General features: G+C 33.9%; 1 protein-coding gene and 1 pseudogene across 3 annotated transcripts in view; both read right to left on the bottom strand.

Annotated features, from left to right (window-relative positions):
• The window catches only part of LOC120591729 (S-adenosyl-L-methionine-dependent tRNA 4-demethylwyosine synthase TYW1), a 191,984-nt gene that overhangs the window by 108,579 nt on the left and 60,926 nt on the right, over positions 1 to 22,479 (bottom strand). For all 3 annotated transcript variants that reach the window (XM_039849387.1, XM_039849389.1, XM_039849388.1), the window contains 2 exons: positions 14,780 to 14,898; positions 793 to 902 (listed from right to left, as the gene is read on the bottom strand). In XM_039849387.1, coding sequence (XP_039705321.1) covers positions 793 to 902; positions 14,780 to 14,898 — 229 coding nt within the window. The remainder of the gene's footprint in view (positions 1 to 792; positions 903 to 14,779; positions 14,899 to 22,479) is intronic.
• Positions 475 to 593, bottom strand: LOC120592095 (uncharacterized; annotated as a pseudogene).

The following is a 22,479-nucleotide window of genomic DNA, read 5'->3' as shown; positions in this document are numbered from 1 at the left end:
ACTATGAAGCTTGAAAACCAGTAACTTCTAGTAAAGTCAAAAACGTTCAAGTATGAGACACAACTAAATCAGGAAATTCTAGAAATTGACAGAATTTGGATACATCACTATGGACCATGTGGAGGAAATTTTTGTTACTATTATCCTTCTTTTTTTTAAGACATTTATTTAAAAAAAATACTTTCCCAATATTATTTAAGTGACATTACTTAAGAAATCTCCCATGAGCTAAAATTTCAACCCATTCATAAGGTTGCTTTATGCTGACCAAGACAGAACAAAGCAGAAGTTTTTAGGAAAGATAATGACACATTCCCAGGCAAAACTTACAGGCTGAGGCACCATATTATAAATTGCTAAACTTTGTTTGGTCGGTTTTTTTAAGGTGGGGCAACCCTTGACTGACCTCACAGATTGCAAGGACCTTACAATCAGCTTACAATCTCTTATTTTTTTTTTATTTTTTATTTTTTATGCCTACAGCACCTGGTCTTCCTAGGTGGTCTCCCATACAAGTACTAACCAGGCCCGACTCTGCTTAGCTTCCGAGATCAGACGAGATCGGGCTTGTTCAGGGTAACATGGCTGTAGACTAAACTGCTAAACTTTGAATTCAATTTTTTCATTCTTCCATCATATGGGATATAAAAGTCATCAGTAGAAACTAAAAAGGCCAAATGTATATCATATTTCTACAAAGTTTTCATTTCCCTTTATGAAAATTTGCCAAAGGGGTAATTTCTCTGCCAATATAATTCAGGCTAATAGCATTCTTTTGTAAAGAATAAATACCTTTAAACTGCTTGATCATGTTCTGATGGTTTTCAATGGCTTCCTTTAAGATCATTTCAGGCTGGTCCATCTTCCATCGCCATTCAGTGCCCACCGGATTGGTGTGGTGCCTAGGAAAAAGGCAAAAGTTCTTTCCTTAAAACACTAAACACTGTTGGAAACACAGGAACAAAGTATTTGTACTCACATACTGACGTATAAATTGATATAATCTAAGATATATATTCAAAAATACACACAACACTTTGTATATGAGAGTATTCATTACACGGCCAGCTATCATAGCAAGTAAAAATTATATTAGCAAAAAATAAACCCATCTTAGTCATGATCTTTCATTGTTGTTTTTCAATTTGGACATTTGGTTCATTTCCAATTTTTTAATATTATTATCTTTTCATGTGTTGATTGTTCATTTGTATATTTTCTTTGGAGAACTGTCTATTTAGATCCTTTATCCACTTTTGTAATCTAGTTATTTGTTCACGACAAATAAAACTCTTAATGTGAAACTTAAAAGTATAAGGTTTTCACTTAAATAAACAGAAACAGGAGACTTACAATGATAAATTTGAGATAGCTATACACATAACATTCAACAACTCCTTCTGAGAATTAGCAGAAAATATCTGTCTCTAAGAGTCTAATACCCATATTATCAAAATGAAGTAAGAAATTCATTTTGGAAAAATCACATCTGTACGTCATATTATAATTTAAAAACATGTTCATATACACAAACTCACTCAAGCAATTAAGCCTCACAGTAACCCTGTAAAAAATGTATTACTGTTTTGTTTTATAGTTAGGAAACTGAGACTTAGAGGCTATTTTAAGAACCTGGTAAAATTAAAAAAAAAACAACATTTATATAAGCATTTAAATCAATTTTTACTAGGTCTTTTCTGATATCCTAATCCATAATTGAAACAGATGGTAAATTCTAATTTTAAAAGTTAATATATTAGTACTTTTTTTTTTACCAGAAACCATGGTAAATAAAATATCCCCATTTACTTTTTCTAAAATCTCATTAATGAATTTGTTAAGAATACTGTTTGCTTTTTAAACAACTGGGTAAATTTACTGCTGGAGAAATTGAAGGACTGCATTATTGGCTATAAACAGGTAATACAGATAAAGAGGTATTACTCACTAACTCCTGCTATTTCCTTTGAATCTTGACCATCAAAAAAAAAAAAACAAACTACTTATTGTCAACAATCTTAGGAAGAAATTAGAAGAGATTAAGAGATTGTAAAGTATGAAACAATGAGAACTAGGACACAAAGCACTTGATTATTTCTCCTACAAGCTAAGTATTACGTGATCAAAATATTTCGGTCCACATACTCATATGTCTTTTGTTTGCAAGTGCTCACCCTATAATATTTTAAGTTTTGTAAGCACATACCCTATTACTCAAAAGGAGATTTGATGTATCATTTTATTTCAATACTGCCATGTTCCAGCAATGCCCTTTACTTTTTAGTAATGGTACTTTTTTAAGTACCTTTGGTCCACTGTACACAGGATTTCTCAATCTCAGCACAACTGACATTTTGGACTAGAAAATTCTTTGTTGTGTGTCCTATGCATTAGAGAATGTTTAAGCACATCCCTGGCCTTTACCCACTAGATAACTAGAAAAGGGAATAAATGTAAAGAACTTAACGTGGGATAATGGTATTACATCTATATTCTTTTTTAAAAGGCCTTATTTTTTTAATATTATCTATCAATTGAAGGATGTACAGAATATAAAACAACATGATGGCTGAAATTTGCTTCAAATTAGTGAGGACTAGAGTAGGTAAACAGAACATGATTGGCAATATGTTAATAAATATACATAAAAGTTAATTATACTAGTCATCCTACTTATGTCCAAAAAACTTCATAATAAAAGTTTTTCTTAAAAAAATGAACCTAACACAGATCTCAGTAGATAAATAAACAACCTGCTGGTGACTGCATCAAATGATTACAGTTCAGGGAAATAACAGACACCTGAATGCCTGGGAAAAGAAGCTGGGAGACAGATTCTTTGGTGAGTCAGAGCACTAAAAAACACTCACATGTACTGGGGAATTTAGAAAGCCTTAAACATGCTCAGGACAGGACATATGCAAAGATAAGACCCCAAACTTTCACCTACAATTGATTTTTCGGCTTGGCGCAGGCAGGAAGTGAATGCCAAAGCAGAGTTGTAAATAGCCTGGCTAAGCTTTGAAGGAATATCCAACACAGACTGCAAAGACAGGGAGAATGGTTTTTCTTTGGGTTCATGCACTCAAGGAAATGTCAATCAACACATTAGCTGACAACTTAGACAGCTTTCACAGACAATATACAACGTAGAAGAGTATCTGTACAAAAACAGTTTAGAAAATTCACTAAGCACACAACTAAAATCCAGAGCAATCAACAAAAACAAACACTGCAGAATGGGTAAAAATCTAATTTCTAGAGTTAACACATAATATTCAAAATGAGAAGTTTTCAATAACTTCAAACTTACTAGAAAAAGATTTTAAGTCAACTGTCTTAAACATGCTCTAAGAGTTAGAGGAAACTATCAATAAAGAGCTGAAGGAAACCAGAAGAACAATATCTCAACAAATATAGAATACCAATTATGAGATACAAATGATAAAAGGAAATCAGAAAAAGTGCTAGAACTAAAAAGTATAACTGAAATGAAAATTCAGTGGAGGGTTTCAACATCAGATTTGGGCAGGCTTTGAGAAAAAAGAGTCAGTAAACTTGAAGATATCAAGTCTGAGGAGTAAAAAAGTAAAAATAGTAGCAGAGACCTGTGGGATACCACGAAGAATACCAACATATGCATAATGGGAGTCCCAGAAAGAGAAGAAAAAGTGAAAGAGGCAAAAAGAATATCTGATGAAACAATAATTGAAAACTTACCAAATTTGATAAGACATGAATTTAGATTATCTAAGAATTTCAATAAACTCCAAGTAGGAGAAATTCAAAGAGAGCCACACCAGGATACATTATAATCAAACTGCTGGAAAACAAAAACAAAGTAAGAGTCTTGAAAGAAGAGAAGACACTCATCATACCCAAGGAATCCTCAATGAAATTAATAGGTAATTTCTCAGCAAAAACCGTGGAGGTCAGGAGGCAGTAGGTGACATATTTAAAATGCTAAAAGGAAAAGTATGTCAACCAAAAATTCCATATCTGGAAAAACTATTCTTCAAAATTGAAGGCATTAGGAGATTCCCAGATAAACAAAAGATAAGGGAGTTCATCACTAGTGGACCTGCCTATAAGAAGTGTGAAAGGCAGTCCTTAGGCAGAAATAAAATGACACTAGATAGACACGAACAATAGAAAGAAATAAAAAACAACATAAAGAGAATTACATAGGTAAATACAAAAGTCAGTAATATTGCATTTTTGGATACTAACTCCTCTTTATTTTTCCTATATGATTTAAAGGAATAAAACAGCAATCATAAATCTATGTTAGTGGGCACATAACGTATAAAGTTGAAATTTGTGACAACAACATAAAGGGAATGAAGGAAGCTTTGTATGTACAAAGATTTTGAATACTATTGAAGCAAAAGTGGTATTAGTTCAAAATAAAATCAGTCTTCATCATCTGCTGATTCAGTATGTGCTAAATTATCAACTTGCTAAAATTTACTAGTAACTCCCAAAATCAACTCTTGAGGCAGGCATACTTGTGATCATCCATGGCCATGCACAAAGAAGCAAAAATTTTGAGTCACCTGATACACATATTGCCAGATGAAGTCAAACAAGGCAATATTCTTTCTACCTTTTATTTAAGCTGTCATACCGCAAACAAGTATTCTTTTGGCAGTCAATTTAATGTCCCGTTTTTTTTTCCTGCTTTTTGTTGGTGATTTTGCTGTTTAAAGTAGCTCCCAAGCACAGTGCTGAAGTGCTGTACAGTGTTTCTAAGCGCAAGAAAGCTGTGATATGCCTTTATAAGGAAAATATATTACATAAGCTTCATTCAGGCATAAGTTATAGTGCTCTTGGCCATAAATTCAATGTTGATGAATCAACAACACATATTAAAAAAAGGTGTCTTTAAACAGAAACACACATCAAACAAGGTTATGTATTGATAAGATGATGAAAATGTTGTGATAAGAGAATTATCTCCCCTAAAAGTAATAGTTCAGTATTTGCTGATATAGCATTCATGAGGCTTTATAGAACATAACTACCACAAATAAAGAGAACTGAGTGTAGATGGTTATAAGTTTAATAGCTTAGCTGTAATTCCCAGAGTAATAACCACCAAAAAATAAAAAGTGTAAAGAAAAGGAAACAGAATGAAGTCAATGATACACAGTAAAAAAATCAAACAAAAAAAGGCAGTAATAAAGAAAGTGAGCAACAAAAAAAGATGTAAAACATAGAAAATAGTAAAAATTAAATGCATTAAAATCTCTACTGAAAAGCCAAAGATTGACAGAATGGATAAAAAAAAATATCCAACAATATGCTGTCTACAAGAGATTGACTTTAGATCCAAAGATACAAATAAATTGAAAGTGAAAAGGTAGAAAAAAGAAATTTGGTACAAATAGTAACCTAAAGAGATAACATAAGAGACCAACCAAGATGGCGTAGAAGGTAGATGCTGTGCATGCCTCCTCTCTCAACCACACCAAAATTATAACGAAACTACAGAGCAGCCATCACTAGGAGCCTGAGGTCTGGCCAAACAGAAGTCATACAACTGGAGACATATATAAGAGGTTATCTCAAGGCTAGGAGGAAGGGCAGGGACACAAAATAGTGCAGTCTCACAATTGCATGTGGCAGTCCAGAATTGGGAGGGTTATACTGGCTGTAGAGCGCCCTTCCCTCACCGAAGAGCAAGGGATCCTGGCCCGAGATGGGCTCCCCAGGGCCTGCACATGGACTTATTCCCTAACAAACTAACTTGCTCTGATCGCTAGTGCTGGGGCAACTGCTGGAGGAGTGCTAGGGACATACGGGAAGTCACTGAGTTGTCAGGCTTCAAGGTGAGGGCTCAAGAGGCAGCTTCCTCCTGGACAAAAGTGCTGGCAGTATCCACTATTCCTTGGTTGAGCCCTCCCTGCTCCCAGTGTGCAGATGCAGGCAGCCACCATATCTAAGTCTCCATCAACCTGGCTAACACAGGTCACCCCACCCAGGTAATTCCCTGAAACTGCCTCTCCCAACTTGCGGGCCCACCCAAACTGCCTCCAGTAGTTTATTCCATACAATTGGCTTGTCTTGGCTCATGTTGCTGACTTTCCTAAAATCTCTCAAAGGTTCACAAAACCCAGACAAGCAGCATCTGGCCTCAGTGTGCCCTATACCTCATGCTGAGCAGCACCAAGCCTGGCAGTAGCAGCAGCAGGCCTCCGTTACTGGCTTGGCCTCTTGAGGCACCTATAAGTCCAGCATGGGTGGCAGCCATCTGTGGATTGCTTGGTGACTCTTACCAGATGGCCCTGCAAGTGCACAGGATGCAGCTAAACTTGGCCTGCAGTGGGCCCTTCCCAGGAGGCACTTGGGCTGGCACACCCAGTGCCCTGCTTCTACAAGCCACAGAGCTGGAGCACCACCCAGGCTGCATCTGAAGAGGACATACCCAAAAAGCAGACCAGAGTCCTGCTAATGTAAATCCTGCTCCTAAGGGTCGGCATTCACAGGCCAATCCTCACAACCAATCAGCCCGAGGATCAATTCCTCTCATCCAACTGCAAATAGTAACCAAGGTTCAACTACATCATGAGGGCACATGCAACCCACACAGGAGACATATCTTGAGCACCTCGCTAAGGTGACGAAGGAAGACTGTGCACTTGGCCCCAAGGGTGCCTACTACATAAAACCATTATACTTACACCAGGAGATTTAGGAGCCCTACCTAATACATAAAACAAACACAGGGAGGCAGGAAAAGTTAGAAGACAAAGAAACATATCCCACATGAAAGAACAGAATAACGCTCCAGAGAAAGAACTAAACAAAGTGGAGACAAGCAGTCTACCAGATGCAGAGTTCAAAACTCTGGTTATAAGGATGCTTAAAGAACTAAGAAGAAGAGTAGATGGACTCAGGGAGAACTTTAACAAAGAGAAAACATAAAAATGAAGATGGAAAATATAAAAGGGAACCAGTCAGAAATGAAGAGTATAATATCTGAGATAAAGAGTACATTAGAGGGAATCAACAGATTAGATGAAGCAGAGGATCGAATCTACGATTTAAAGGATGAGGTAGTGGAGGACACCCAAACAGAACAGCAACAAGAAAAAAGAATCCAAAATAATAAAGATAATTTAAGAAGCCTATTGGACAACATCAAACATAACAACATTCATATCATAGGAATACCAAAAGGAGAAGAGAAAGAGCAAGAAACCTATTTGAAGAAATAATGAAAACCTATTTGAAGAAATAATGTTGGAAAATTTCCCTAACCTGGTGAAGGAAATAGACATAAAACCCCAGGAAGCTCAGAGAGTCCCCAAAAAGATGAACTGAAAGAGCCCCACACCAAGACACATCATAATTAAAATGCCAAAGGTTATATACAAAGAGAGAAACTTTAAAAGCAGCAAAAAAAGAGCAATTAGTTAGTTACCTACAAGGGAACTCCCATAAGACTGTCAGCTGATTTCTCAACAGAAACTTTGCAGGCTAGAAGGGCCTGGCAAAAAATATTCAAAGTGATGAAAACCCAGGACTTACAACCAAGATTGCTCTACCCAGCAAAGCTATTATTTAGAATCTCAGGACAGATAAAGAGCTTCCCAGACAAGAAAAAGCTAAAGAAATTCATCAACACCAAGCTAGTATTACAGAAAATGTTGGAAGGACTTCTTTAAGAAAAAGAAAAAAGTGTCAAAAACATGAATAAAGAATGGCAATAATGACATATCAACAAGTACTTCAAATGCAAAAGAATTAAATGCTCCAATCAAAAAACAGGGTGGCTGTAAAAGGGGAGAGAAAACAAAACCTTTACATAGGCAGCCTACAAGAGACTCACTTCAGATTAAAAGACACACACAGATGGAAAATAAAGGGATGATAAAGATATTTAATGATGGACCTAGAGGATATTGTGCTGAGTAGAGTAAGTCAGATAAAGACAAATGCCATATGATTTCACATACGTGTGAAATCTAAAGAACAAAATAAACACACAAAAAAAGAAAGAAACAAACTCATAGATATAGAGAACACTTTGAGGGTTACCAGATAAGAGGGAGGTTGCAGGGGGTAGGTGAAAAAGGGAGAAAGGATTAAGAAGTACAAAATGGTAGTTACAAAATAGTCATGGAGATATAAAGTATAGCATAAGGAATATAGCCAATAATATTGTAACAACTATGTACAGTGTCAGGGAGTATTAGATTTATTAGAATGATCATTTCATGAGTTATGCAGATGTCTAATTACTATGTTGTACACATGAAACTAATATAATATTGTATGTCAACTATAATTGAAATATAAACAACATTTTAAAAAGAAACAACATAGCTATACTAGTATCATGCAAAATAGACTCTAAGTCAAAAATTGTTTCAAGAAACAAAGAACATTATATATTGATAAATGGATCAGTCCATCAAGAAGATGTAAACAATTATAAGCATATACATACCTAACAAAAGCACCAAAATATATGAAGCCAAAAATATATAAGCTGAAGAGAAAAATACAGTTCTACATTAATAATTACAGAATTCAAAACCACACCATAAGTAATGGACAGAACAACTAAGCAGGAAATCAATAAGGAAATAGAGCATTTTTTCAAGTGCATATGAAATATTTTCCAGGACAGACCATATGTTAGGCCATAAAACAGGTCTTGATAAATTTTAAAAGCCTGAAATCATATGAAGTATATTCTTCAACTACAAGGAATAAAAATAGAAATGAAGAAGAGAAAGTAGGCTGGAAAAATAACAAATAAGTGAAAATTTAACAACATACTTCTAAACAAACAGTGGATCAAAGAAATCACAAGGAAAAATAAAATACCTAGAGATGAATAAAAACAAAAACATAGCATATCAAGTTATCGAATGTAGCTAAAGCAGTGCTCAGAGAGATATTTACAACTACAAATACCTACATTAAAAACAAAAACCTGAAATCAGTATACCACAGAAATAAAAAGTAGAAAAATAAGAGCAAACTGTGTTTAAAGCAGCAAATGAAAGGTTATAATAAAGGTTGGAGTAAAAAATAAATGAAATTGAAAAAAAAAAAAAAACAGAGAAAAAAAGTCAATTAAACCAGAAGCTGGTTCTTGCAAAAATCAACAAAACTGACAAAAATCTTTACCTAGATTGAGTAAGAAAAAAAAAAGGACTAAAATTAGTAAAATCTGAAATAAAACTGGGGATATTACTACAAACCTTACAGAAATAAAGAGGATTATGAGAATATAACAACTGTATGTCAACAAATTAGATAAATTAGGTCAAATGGACAAATTCCTAGATACGTACAAACTGCCAAAAATGACTCACATAGAAATAAGAAATCTGAAGAAACCTCTAACAAGTAACTGAATCAATAATCGAAAATCTCCCTGCAAAGAAAAGCCCAGGAAGAGTTTGCACTAGTGAAGACCACTAATGATTTAAAGAATTAACACCAATCCTTTTTAAACTCTTCCAAAGAATAAAAGAGGAAGGAACGCTTCCTAACTTATTCTATGAGATCAGCAGTACCCTGATACTAAAGTCAGACAAAGACATCATAAATCTATTTCTCACAAAGATGTCCATTAGCAATTCTGAAAGTCCTTCACATGAATACAGTAGGGTTGATATTAATATGCTATGAATATGAAGAGCCAGGCCAGATTTCTGTCGAGAAAAAAGTTACAAACAAAAAGAGAATGCTAGAAAGAGCTCTATAATGCTAACTGGAGTTGGAGGTATCAGTAAAAGCTCATGGTTTGGAGATTTTGTGTTTTAATACACAGAGACACATACATACATACATACATACATACATATATTTCCTACTTCTATCTGCTGAGAGAGCCTAGAAACACTAACACCCCAATAGAAGCAAGCACACCAAGTATCCAAATTTTGGATTCTAAATACCATTCTTCAATAAAAGAAACTACAGTTCCTTAGAGAAATGGTTAATTCCAGGGCTGGGCAGAGAAAACACAAGATGAGCCTAGAGTTTCTTCTAGAGTCAGAAAATACAGAAAGTTTCTTAAAGAAATAAAAAAAAATATGGGATCCAATCTCCAAGAGCTCCCAATGGCCAAAGTTGGAAAAATATGAGCAATAATAATAATATTGGATTATACCCAAAGGAAAAAGTATCCTTGAGTTCAAACTAATACAAATAATAGATAGATAGATAGACAGACAGACAGACAGACAGACAGATAGATAGATGATAGATAGATATAGATAGATAGATAGATGAGAAGTGACTCTTCCTTACAAAATAATTCCAATTAGTAAAAAAGGAAATAAAAAATCCAAAGTTGTAATTGATGCAGGCAAGATCCACTGATGAATGAAAAATTTAGTTAGCAACAGTTTAAGAAGAAATGGCACATTTGCATATTCTCAAAGTATCTCCCCCTAAATATTTTTAAGGTTTATCTTTTCACATGAAAACTAGGCAGACACTGCCTTAATCAAACGATAAAGGTTAACAATACCCGTAATAAAACATACTGATATCATGTACCCCCTAATACAACATGCAGAGAAGGTCATATACATCTATGATATCCTTCCCAAAGTCCATAATTTCACTCTAACCATGACAAAACATTAGACAAAAACCAAGGTGAGAGATATTCTACAAAATACTTGACTAGCACTCTTCAAAAGTGTGAAGGTCATGAAAGACAAAGAAAGACTAAAGAAATGTGGCAGGCTGCAGAAAACTAAAGAGATATGACAAGTTAATGTGATGTAGGATCCTGAACTGGATCTTGAAAAGGACGTTACTGGGAAAACCAATGAAATTCAAATAGTTTCCATTTTGATTAACAGTACTTCATCAATGTTAATTTCTTATTTTGATAACTGTTCCATGGTTAAGTAAGGTCTTATCATTAGGGAAAGTTGGGTAAAGAATATACAGGAACTCTACTTGTGTGTAACTCTTCTATAAATCTAAAATTACTTCAAAACAAAAAGTTTGTGCCTAAAAGATTTTAATGGTAGAGCAAGAGTCTTCTACTTAAAAACAAAAACAAAAACAGGATATAAAATGGAAAGTAGAGAATTACTTCAACCATGTTATAGGAAAATGAAAGACTCAGAGAATACTCAGAAAGCAAATACTTCAAAGCATGAACAATGATTCGTGTGGAAGTTAGAATTACAGATAGTTGTTTTTCTTTGTATTTTTTGTTATTTTCTGAAATTTTCTAAAATAAGCACTGATTACTTTTACAAGCAATGAAAGTAAAAAAATAAAATAAAATTTATAGATCTTGCACTAATAGTAAAGATAAATTAAGAAATGCATAGATTAGAGAGTACAAAATCATTTTGGTTGTCAAAGAGTGAAATAATGAGTATCTAAAACACAATCAACAGAATTAGGTATACAAATAAAAATAGTGAGTTAGAGAAAAAGAGATTTTCAGCCTAAGCCACTGGCTAGCTAATGGTGCCATTACCAAAACAGACAGAAGAAATTAACAGACAGCATAATAAATTCCGCTGTGCACAAATTGGGCTTGAAGTACCTGTGGGTCATCTGGGAGAATATATGCAACAGGTAATTGCAAACAGAGGATGAAAGCTTAGATGAGAGACTGGGGCTAGAGAGAAAGGATGTAAAAGTATCGAATTACAAGTATTCAATAAGTCCATGGAGATTGTTTAATACTCTTACCATCATAATGTAGAGCAATAAAAGAAAGCCAAGAAAAGAATCAGAGAGAATTCACCTGGCAAAGAATGAGACTTCTAAAGAAAAGCTAACAGGGAAAAATGAAAAACTGCCAAAGGATTGGAAGGGAAAAACTAGGAGACTGGTGTACCTGAATCCAACAGAAGGAGAAATTCTTACTTTCTAGTATGCTTTGATAGAGTTCAAGTAAGAGAATTAAGTCACTTCTAGTAGATTTGATAGTAAGGAAGTCATTATTAATCACCAAACAAACTATAATGAAGATATGAATCTGCCTGTATAGAACTGAGGAGTTAAAGAATAAGCAGTTCTCAGTGAAAGAGAAAACTGGATTAGTACAAGCATACATTAGTACAGAAAAGATTTCTGTAATTTAGGCATTTTCTTGCACTTAAACAGTCCCAATTTACTTAAAAGACTCAATTCTACACATGATGGACTATAGCCAGCTTAAAGACAACACTCAAGGCTTGTATTTCCAACAAGATAACCTGAAAAGCCTCCTACAACAAAACACCCAAACTGACACTTTAATAGTAGACTTAGAAAAAAAGATAAAGAAAAAAAATGTAGAAAAGCAAGGTAAACAGAAAGTACAAATAAGAGAATAAAAATGAATGTTTATCAAAAATGTATCAGTACCAACAATCACTATAAATAAAACCAACTAAACGGACCATTAAATTCAGATTATCCATACAGATTTTTTAAAATCCAGCAATTCTACACACAGGTGGTTATTCAAGAGAAATGAAAATATTTGTCTACAAAAGACTTATACACTAATGTTCATAGCAGCTTTATTCATAATCCAGTCAAAACATGGAAACAGTTCAAATATTCAACTAGACGTGCATGGATAAACAAATGGTAAAAACTATACAACAGAAAAGAAACAAAACTACTGATATACCTAACAACATGGATGAATCTCAAAAACATTTTACTGAGTAAAAGAAATCAGACATAAAAATGCACACTGAATGATTCATTTTTATACAAGTCTACAAAAAAAAAAACAAAACTAATATATATTGTGAAAAAGCAAATCAGTTTTCCTGGGGCAGTGTGAGAGGAAAGAAAATGACTGGTGGTGAGACACAAGCGACCCTCTAGGGACAATAATGAAAATGCTCTACATCTTGATCATGGTCATAGTCACACATGTATACACATTTATCAAAAATCATTGAGTTGTACATTTTATTTTTATTTTTTATTTTATTTTTTTGTTTTTCTAATATTTTTTAGGGGAGGCAAGCCTTGGTTGACCTCACAGATTGTCAGCTTACAATCCTTTATTTTTTATTTTTTACGCCTACAGCAATGGGTCTTCCTAGGTGGTCTCGCATCCAAGTACTAACCAGTCTCTCATCCAAGTACTAACCAGGCCCAACTCTGCTTAGCTTCTGAGATCAGATGGGATCAGGCTTGTTCAGGGTGGCATGGCCACAGACAAATTGTACATTTTAAACAGGTGCATTTCATTGTATATAAATAAAATTTCAATAAAGTTGATTTTAAAAAACTGATCCAGCCAAACACTTGTTTATAAGAAATACACTCAAAATATAAGGACACATAAAGGTTGAAATTATATAAAGGAAGGAAAAAGAAAGACATGGTAGAGTTAGTAACCAAAAGAAATCTATATAGTTATATTACGATCAGAAAATATATACTTTAAGGCAAAAAAAATGACTATGGATAAAGAGGTCTACTAAATAAGGACTACTAAATAATGATAAAACAAATAAACAGTAACAAAGAATAGATTTTATTGCTGTTTTAGTACCCAAGAACTTAAAGTATACACTTTTTTTCACGAGCATATAACACGTTTTTAAAACCTGACCATAAAACACTAATTTGTAAAGTTTTATGCACCCCTAAGTTCACTGAAGTGCTATTTACAATAGCCAAGATATGGAAGCAACCTAAGTGCCCATCAATAGATGAATGGACAAAGAAGATATGGTACATATATACAATGGAATTTTACTCAGCCATAAAAAATGAAATTTTACCATTTGCAATGACATGGATAGAGCTAAAGGGTATTATGCTGAGTGAAATAAGTCAGACAGAGAAAGACAAATACAATGATTTCACTTATATGCAGAATCTAAGGAACAAAAGAAACAAAACTAAAACAGACTCACGGATACATAGAACAAATTGGTAATTGCCAAAGGGAAGCGGGAGTGGGAGGCAGGATGAAAAAGGTAAAGGGATATAGAAATACAAATTAGTAGTTACAAAATAGTCATGGGGATGTGGAGTACAGTATAGGGAATATAGGCAATAATATTGTAATAGCTATATATAGTGCCAGATGGGTACTAGAGTAATCGGTGGGATCAATTCATAGTATATAAATGCTCAAACTTTGTTAAAAAATAAATAAAATAAAAAACCTGATTTCTAATACGAATTATTTAAAACTGATTAAGAAGTACTGTATGCCTAGTACAGTACTTCTTAATCAGTTTTAAATAATTCGTATTAGGAACCAGGCGCAAACCCTGTAACAATACAATTTAGCTGAAAGTTAATAACAAAAATATAACCCCAAGAATCTTACTTATGTATAATTTTTAAAATAAGTCTTCCTTTGACCCATGAGTTACAAAGAAGTCATAATGGAAATTAGAAAATATTTACAAATGAATAATTAATCAATATCGAATGCAGCTAAAGAAATACTTATAGGAAAATTTACAATTAAAGACACAGAAGACTGAATATTAATGAGCTAACGGTCCAATTTAAGTTAGAAAAAGAACAGAAAAACAAAAACAATAGTAGATTAGTGAACAAGAAAATAAAGATATAATAGAGAAGATTTACAAAGCTAAAATCAAGTTATTCAAAAAGACTTTACTTGACAAGCCCCTGATAAAACCAGGCAAGAAAAATAACCAAATGCATAAATATATAATATTAGGAATGAAAAGGGAGATTTATTACAGAAGCAGCAAAGATTAAGGCATGTTTGAGTGCAGTATTACGTAGAAATTATTACAGATCATTACATATTTGGTCACCATGGCCATTCATTTTTGCTTACCGCCAACAAAAGACACATTTATTTGCACATGCTAAGCTCGGGGTGGTTTCCATGCAACGATGGCTTTCGATGCCATAAAATGTATGTTTATAGCAACCTCCTCTCCCACGAAGCATCAACTATGAAAAAGAAAAACAAATGATAATTTGAACAAAATCTTCAAAGCATAGAGACAAAATACCAAGGTATCATGTCTTTCATAACCATAAATACTCCTACTGATATCTGTGCAAGGCAGAAAATTAACACTGTAGCATTACAGTGGTTTCATGGTGATTTGCGTTTTTTAAAACCCAATGAACAAACCTAAGATTCATTAATTCCGAGAGCTTTATAGGAAGGACCACTGATAGTTTCATTTTCAAATATATCAACTGTCTCAAATAATATCAGTTCAATCATATATAACAATGACAGGGATAGATAACAGTCTGCTTTGAGTAAGGGAGGGTGGGTAAGGGGATGCATCCTGGCACGTATTCTCTGTCAACTAAATGGCAATATTTGAACACTTAGACTACTGAGAAGACAAGCAGCATGTAAATAAGAAACATTAAGAAAAAAAAAACAACACTAATACGTGAGTGGTAAAACCACCACAGTAATCTGAAGAAATACTACAGATTAATTAAGGTTGGAGTTACAAAATAACATCAAGCTTTAAAAGGCATCATCAGAAAGATTCGTCCAGAAGCTGTGTGAGGCAGGCTTGATTTCAGTGAAAGTGAAACAAGTGAAGAGGTTATGCAAGAGAAGTCATAATGACTTAGCTCATATTATCAGTAGAGGAAAGAGTAAGGGTACTAAAGAGGTACAACCACTGGCATTCCCAATGAGAGGGACAAAACAGTTGGAAGTAGTCCAAGACAGATGAGATTTTAAGCCTATGTAACTGAAATATGATAAAATTAACAACAGCAGCAGCAAAATAGGAGACATATTAGGTAGCCTTTATAGATATATATGTGTGTACAATACATATCAGTGTACAAATGCTGTCCACAATAAAAGAAAATTATATATAAAATCTACCAGCTTGATTACTATGTCAGTTGATCAAGAAGTCTCTTATTTGTCCTGATAAAAGGAGTTCCCCATCCATCTCACTACAGTTGACCCTTGAAGAAAATGAGTTTGAAATGTGCGGGTCTACGTATAAGTAAATTTTTTTAAATAAATACTGCATATGTATTTTCTCTTCCTTAAAATCTTAATAACATTTTTTCTCTCATTTCATTGTAAGAATACAGTATATAATACATATAACATACAAAATATGTGTTAATCAATTATTTGTGTTATGGGTAAGGCTTCCAGTCAACAGTAGGCTATCAGTAGTTAAATTTTGGGAGAGTCAATGGTTATATGATGATTTTCGATTGCCAGGGTCAGCAGGCCTAACCCCCACATTTTTTAAGGGGCAAATGTACTTGCATTAAGGAAATTAAAAAATGAAGAAAAATACTGTTCAAGATAACAATGGTGCTTACAAACTCTCTTCCAAATTCCCAATAAGATATCCAAGAAGACAAAGAAAACATTTAAATTTTGTAAATAGCATGAAAACTAAAAGTCCACCAAATCAAAACCCAGAGTAATTTCCACTAAATATCATGCCAATGGAGAAACAGAATTGAAGACTTGCACATATTCATTATTTACTATGAAGTTAATATACCTCAAGCATACTGTGTTGAATGTATGTGATGAATAAGACAAAGCCCCTACTTATGATCTGGTTTAAGGAAACAGCAAATAAAAAGGCAAAATGGAAATAACTATGATAGGGTGATTGAACCAATCAAGATTCTTTTTCAAGCAAAAATTGACTCCAGCTAAATGGAAAAAGAATTTGTTGAAAGGTTCTCTTAGCTCAGAGTCTCTAGAAAAGAAGGGAGGAATACAACTGCAAGTCCACCACTCAAGCCCTCAGAATCTATCTACTTACGGACACTACCATTCTCTGGATACCATAACCAGTACCACCCCTGAAAACACAAGCTGTTGTCAAGGGCATGAGAATGAGTTCTCCACGTCACAGTCCCTTTTCATTGCTCACTCCTAACTCAACCCTCAGGCTGAAGTGAATGACTATCCTAGATGACATCCAGGTTGTTAGGGCATGGTACCAAGAAGCAGTATCCGTCCTCCGTGGCTTCTGGCAGGCAATGGACTCTGGCTCCAAACAAAGCCCATTTAACAGGAAATTCCCCAAACATGAAAATACTCATATGCTGAGAAAGCAGGGGAAAAAAAAACATATTTATATACATACATATATATGTATATGTATACGTATATATGTATATGTATATGTGTATATACATCAATCATGGTGTTAATGGAGCCCATGGACTAAATGACTAAACCAGCCAGTTTTGTAGGACCAGTGAGAGCTTCCTAGAGCTATGATGTCCAAACTGAATAATGAAGAGCAAAAAAGGATAAAGGGATAGAGAGACATGTAAGGAGAGGAATGGCCTGTTTTTCTTTAAAAAACATTTTTTTCTAAAAGTTTTATACTTTTATACTCTAGATTTAAGTTCACTATCCATTCTAAGTTAATTTTTACATAAGGTGTAGTTTAAGATGACATGTGTAGTGTGTGTGTATGTGTGTACACTTTTAGTGTGGTTTGCTGCTGTTGGTGGGTTGTTTGTTTTTGCCTCTGGATATCTAATTGCCCCAGCACCATTTGTTGGAAAGGTTATCCTTCCTCTTAGGAATTGTTTTTGACTTTATAAAAATCAGTTAAACCTATTTGTGGGTTTATTTCTGGGATCTCTATTCTGTTCTAATGATCTATGTGTCTATACTTCAGCCAATATCACACAGTATTGATTACTGAGACAAGAGAGTAGACTACAATATGAGTGTGTATGGTTCTTCTCACTTTATTCTTCTTTGTCAATATTGTTTAAGCTATTTTAGGGTCTGCGCATTTCCTTATAAATTTTTGAATAACCTTGTCTCTTGCTACAAAAACCTTTCTGGCATTTTCATAGGATTTGCATTAAACTTATGATCGATCTGGGGGAAACTGACATTTTACTATACTGAATCTTCCAATCCATGAACATTTAAATTTAGATTTATTTAGGTTTTCATTGATTTCTGATTTGAGATCTTTCCTCATTTCTAGTATAAGTATTTATTGCTGCAAATTCCCCTCTGAGCACTGCTTGAGCTGCATCCCATAAATGATATGTTTTCTTTTTTATTAACGTTTAGTTCCATGTATTTTGTCATTTCCTTTGAGACTTCCTCTTTGACCCATGGCTCATTTAAGAATGTGTTGTTTCATTTCCACAAATTTATAGAGATTTTCCTTTTGTTTATATTATTAATTTCAAGTTTGATTCCATTATGGTCTGAGAACACACTATGATTTCAAATCTTGTAAACCTACTGAGGTTTGTTCTATGGCCTAAGTTATGGTCTATCTTGGTAAATGTTCCATAAGAACTTGAAAGAAATGTATATTATGCTGTTGCTGGGTGTATGTTCTAGATACGTCATTAGATTACTATTGGTTGTGGTGTTCAGATTTTCTATATCATTGCTGATTTTCGGTCTGGTACTTCTAGCAGTTTTCTGAGAGAGAGCTGTGACATCCCCAACTATAAATGTAAATTTTTAAAAATTTCTCCATTCAGCTGTTTATTTTTGCTTGATTTATTTTGAGCTTCTGATGTTTATAGTTTGCTGCCCCCTGATTTAGAAACTTTTTTCATATCCTAGAGCAAAATAAATTCTAAACTGATTAAACAACCTGCTTAAAAAAAAAAAAAAAAACTAGAACAGGTGTATCTGGAAAAGATGGAGGGGCAGGAAGCACCAGCTGTCTGTTTCTCCACCTGGACAATAACTGCACTGGAAAATTTATCTCATATCACTGTTTTCAAACTCTGGAACCTGTTGAAGGCTTGCAACTTCCAGGGAAAGGCCTAAATGGTTAATTTCCAGCTCTTAGCACAGTAGGAGCTATCCATACACCACCACCAACCACATGGCAGGCAGCTGTGTACCTCTTCCTGGAGTAGCTGCACACAGCTTGTGGGAGCTAGAGTAGGTAAAAAAAGGACCCTGTCCTCCACATATAAGGGATCTGTGCTCTACTGATTGCTGCTTCTAATCACAGAGGTATAGACAAAATGCTGGGCAGACGTTGTTCTTGCACCTCCCTCCATTTTTGTAAGCCTCTGCCTCTCCAGCTGAAGTGACTTTCAGGAGATTTAAAAGGCCAATCTTTTTCTTTTTCATCACCCTTCATTTTTTGCTTTTCCCCTTTCAGGAGCCTCACATTAAAGATTAGGACATTCGAAAACAACTGCATGTTTGGAGGAAAATAAAGTGACTGTGTATGTCTAAGAAAAGGCTCAGAAAAGACATAAGAAGGCATTAAGATTATAACTCAGCTTGATCCTTAGTACAGAGACAGCCTACAAAACTTTTGTTAAAAACAACAAACTCTGGGAAAAGGGGAGAATCTGATCCAGAGTTACCACATTACTAGATTCAAATGTCCAGTGTTCAACAACAAAAGAAATTACAAGGAATATGTCAAAAGAAAAAAATAATTCAACAAAATCTCTCCCTGAAAAATACTTTATGGCAGATATATTAGACAGAATTTAAGAAAAACTTTCCTCAAAATGCTCAGAGAACTAAAGGGAGATGTGGACAAAGTCAAGAAAATGATGTGTGAACAAAATAGAAATATTAATAAAGATAAAAAGCCTTATGAAAAACCAAATAGAAACTCTAGAGCTAAAAGGTATAATAATTGAAATTAAAATTTCACTAGAGGGCTTCAATGGCATATTTGAGTTGGCACAGTAATCAGTGGACTTGAAGATAAGACCATGGAAATTATCAAGGCTGAGGAGCAGACAGGATAAAAGAATGAAGAAAAGCAAAGAACAGCAACCTGAGGGACACATCAAGTGGAACAACATGTGCATCCTGGGTGTCCAGAAGGAAAAGAGACAAAGGGGCAGAGAAAATATATGAAGAAATATTGGCTGAAAACTTCCCATGATGATAGACATGAATATAAATATCCAAGAGGCTCAACAAACTCCAAGATGAACTCAAAGAGACTCACACTGAGACGCATTACAGTCCAATTTTCAAAAGACAAAGACAAAAAGTGAATCTTGAAAGTGGTAAGAAAGGAGTAAATCATCACATATAAGCAATCATCAATAAGACTATCTACAGATTTCACATCAGAAACTTTGGAGGCCTAAACCAAGGGGGCCAATATATTCAGAATGCTAAAAGAAAAAAAAAATGTCAACCAAGAAATCTGTATCTGGCAAAATTGTCCTTCAAAATTGAGAAAGAAATCAAGACATTCTCAGATAAACAAAAGCTGAGGTAGTTCCTGACTACGAGACCTTCTCAGCAAGAAATGCTCAAAGCAGTCCTTCCAGGAGAGATTAAACAGTACTCCAAAGGCATATGGAGAAATAAAGATCTCAAAAAAGGTAACTATATGGGCAATTATAAAAGCTGATGTTATTGTTAACAATGGTTTGTAACTGTATTTTTTGTTTTCTACATGATTTAAGAGATTAATGTATTTAAAGAAAGAAATTATTAGTGAAAAGCGAGTATTACTATAATTTTGGTTTGTAACTCCAAAACTTGTTTCCTACATAATTTAGGAAATTAATGCATTTAAAGGAATTACCAGTTTATGTTTTGGGGCTCACAGTATGTAAAGAGGGAATTTTGTAATATCAACAACCAAAAGTAGTGACAACGAAGCTGTAAAGGAGCAGAGTATTTGTATGTTATTAAAGTTAAACTGCTATAAATTCAAATTAAAATGTTATAACTTCAGGATGTTAAATGTAATTCCCATGGTAACCACAAACAGCTATAATACACACAAAAGGAAATTAAGAAGGAATTTTAAGTTTTCACTTCAAAAAAATCAACAAAACAGAAAAGAAGACAAAAGAGTGCAGGAAATGAGGTACAAAAAAGCATTAAGGCATATAGAAAACAAATAGCACAATGACAGAAGTTCCTCCTTATCAATAATTACTTTAAATGTAAATAGATTAAACTCTCCAACTGAAAGATTAACAGGATGAATAAAAACACATGATCCAAATCTATGCTATCTACAAGAGACTCACTTTATATCCAAAGACACACACAGGTTGTAAGTTAAAAGATAGAAAAAAGTTATTCCATGCAACTACTAACCAAAAGAGACCAAAAAGGGCTACACTAATATCAGACAAAACAGACTTTAAATCAAAAAAGTTTACAAGAGACAAGGGACATTATATATTAATAAAAGGTTCAATCAAATAAGAAGATATAACAATTATAAACATTTACACACCTGATAAGAGATCATCAAAATACACGGAAGCAAAACTGGACAGAAGGGAGAAATAGATAGCTCTGCAATAATAGCTGGAGACTTAAATACCCCATTCACAATAATGGAGAGGACAACAACACAGAAGTAAAGAAATAGATAACTTAAACATAATAAATCAACTAGATCTAATAGACATATACAGAACACTCTACCCAAAAACAACAGCATATACATTTCTCCCAAGTGCACATGGGACATTTTCCAGGATAGACTATATACTAAGCCACAAATTAAGATCTCAATATATTTTAAAAGACAGATGTCATACAAAGTGTATCTTCCCTGACCACAACAGGATGAAGTTAGAAATCAAAAACAAACAAACAAAGTAACTGGAACATTCACATAATTGTGAAAATTAAACAAAACGCTTTTAAGCAACCAATGTATCATAGAGGAAATCACAAGGGAAATTAGAAAATACTTGAGATGAATGAAAACAAAAATAAAGACATACCAAACTTATGGAATGCAGCAAAAGCAGTGCTAAGGGGGAATTTTATAGCTAGAAATGCTTACATTAAAAAAAAAAAAAAAAAAAAACCCTCAAATCAACAGCCTAACTTTACAACTTAAGGAATTAGAAAAAGAATGAACAAACCCAAAGCTAGCAAAAGGAATGAAATAATATAGATTAAGGCTAAGATCAATAAAATAGAGAATACAAAAATAGAGGAAAAGCAATGAAACAAAAAATTGGCCTTCAAAAAGATCAACAAATTTTCAGCTAGGTGGACTAAGAAAAAAAGAGAGAAGACTCAAATTATTAACATGAGAAATGAAAGTGGGAACATTACTACTAATTCTACAGAAATAAAAATATGAGAGTACTATAAACAACTGCATGCAAAAAAAATAAACCTGTTAAAATGGACAAATTTCTAGAAACACAAAACCTACCAAAACTAAATCACAAAGAAATAGAAAACCTGAATAAACCTATCAGTAGTAAAGCAACTGAACCAATAATCAAAATCCTCCCAACAAAAACAAGCCCTGGACCTGATGGCTTCACTGGTGAACTATCCCAAACATTTAATAAAGAACTAATACCAATCAAAAATTGGTAAAGGACTTAAAAGACATTTCTCCAAAAAAAGATATATAAATGGCCAATGAACACATGAAATACTCAATATCACCATTAGGGAAATGCAAAACAAAACTACAATGACATAACACTTCACACCCATTAGAATGGTTATTATTTTAAAAGAAAAGAGAAAGAAAGAAAAGAAAGCAAAGAAAGAAAGCAAAGAAAGAAAGAAAAGAAAGAGGAAGGAAGGAAGGAAGG

Source organism: Pteropus medius, unplaced genomic scaffold (assembly GCF_902729225.1).
Source record: "Pteropus medius unplaced genomic scaffold, Ma_sr-lr_union100, whole genome shotgun sequence".
Taxonomy (NCBI): Eukaryota; Metazoa; Chordata; class Mammalia; order Chiroptera; family Pteropodidae; genus Pteropus; species Pteropus medius.
The sequence above is the reverse complement of the archived record's forward strand: the minus strand, read 5'-3'. Positions and strand labels throughout refer to the sequence as shown.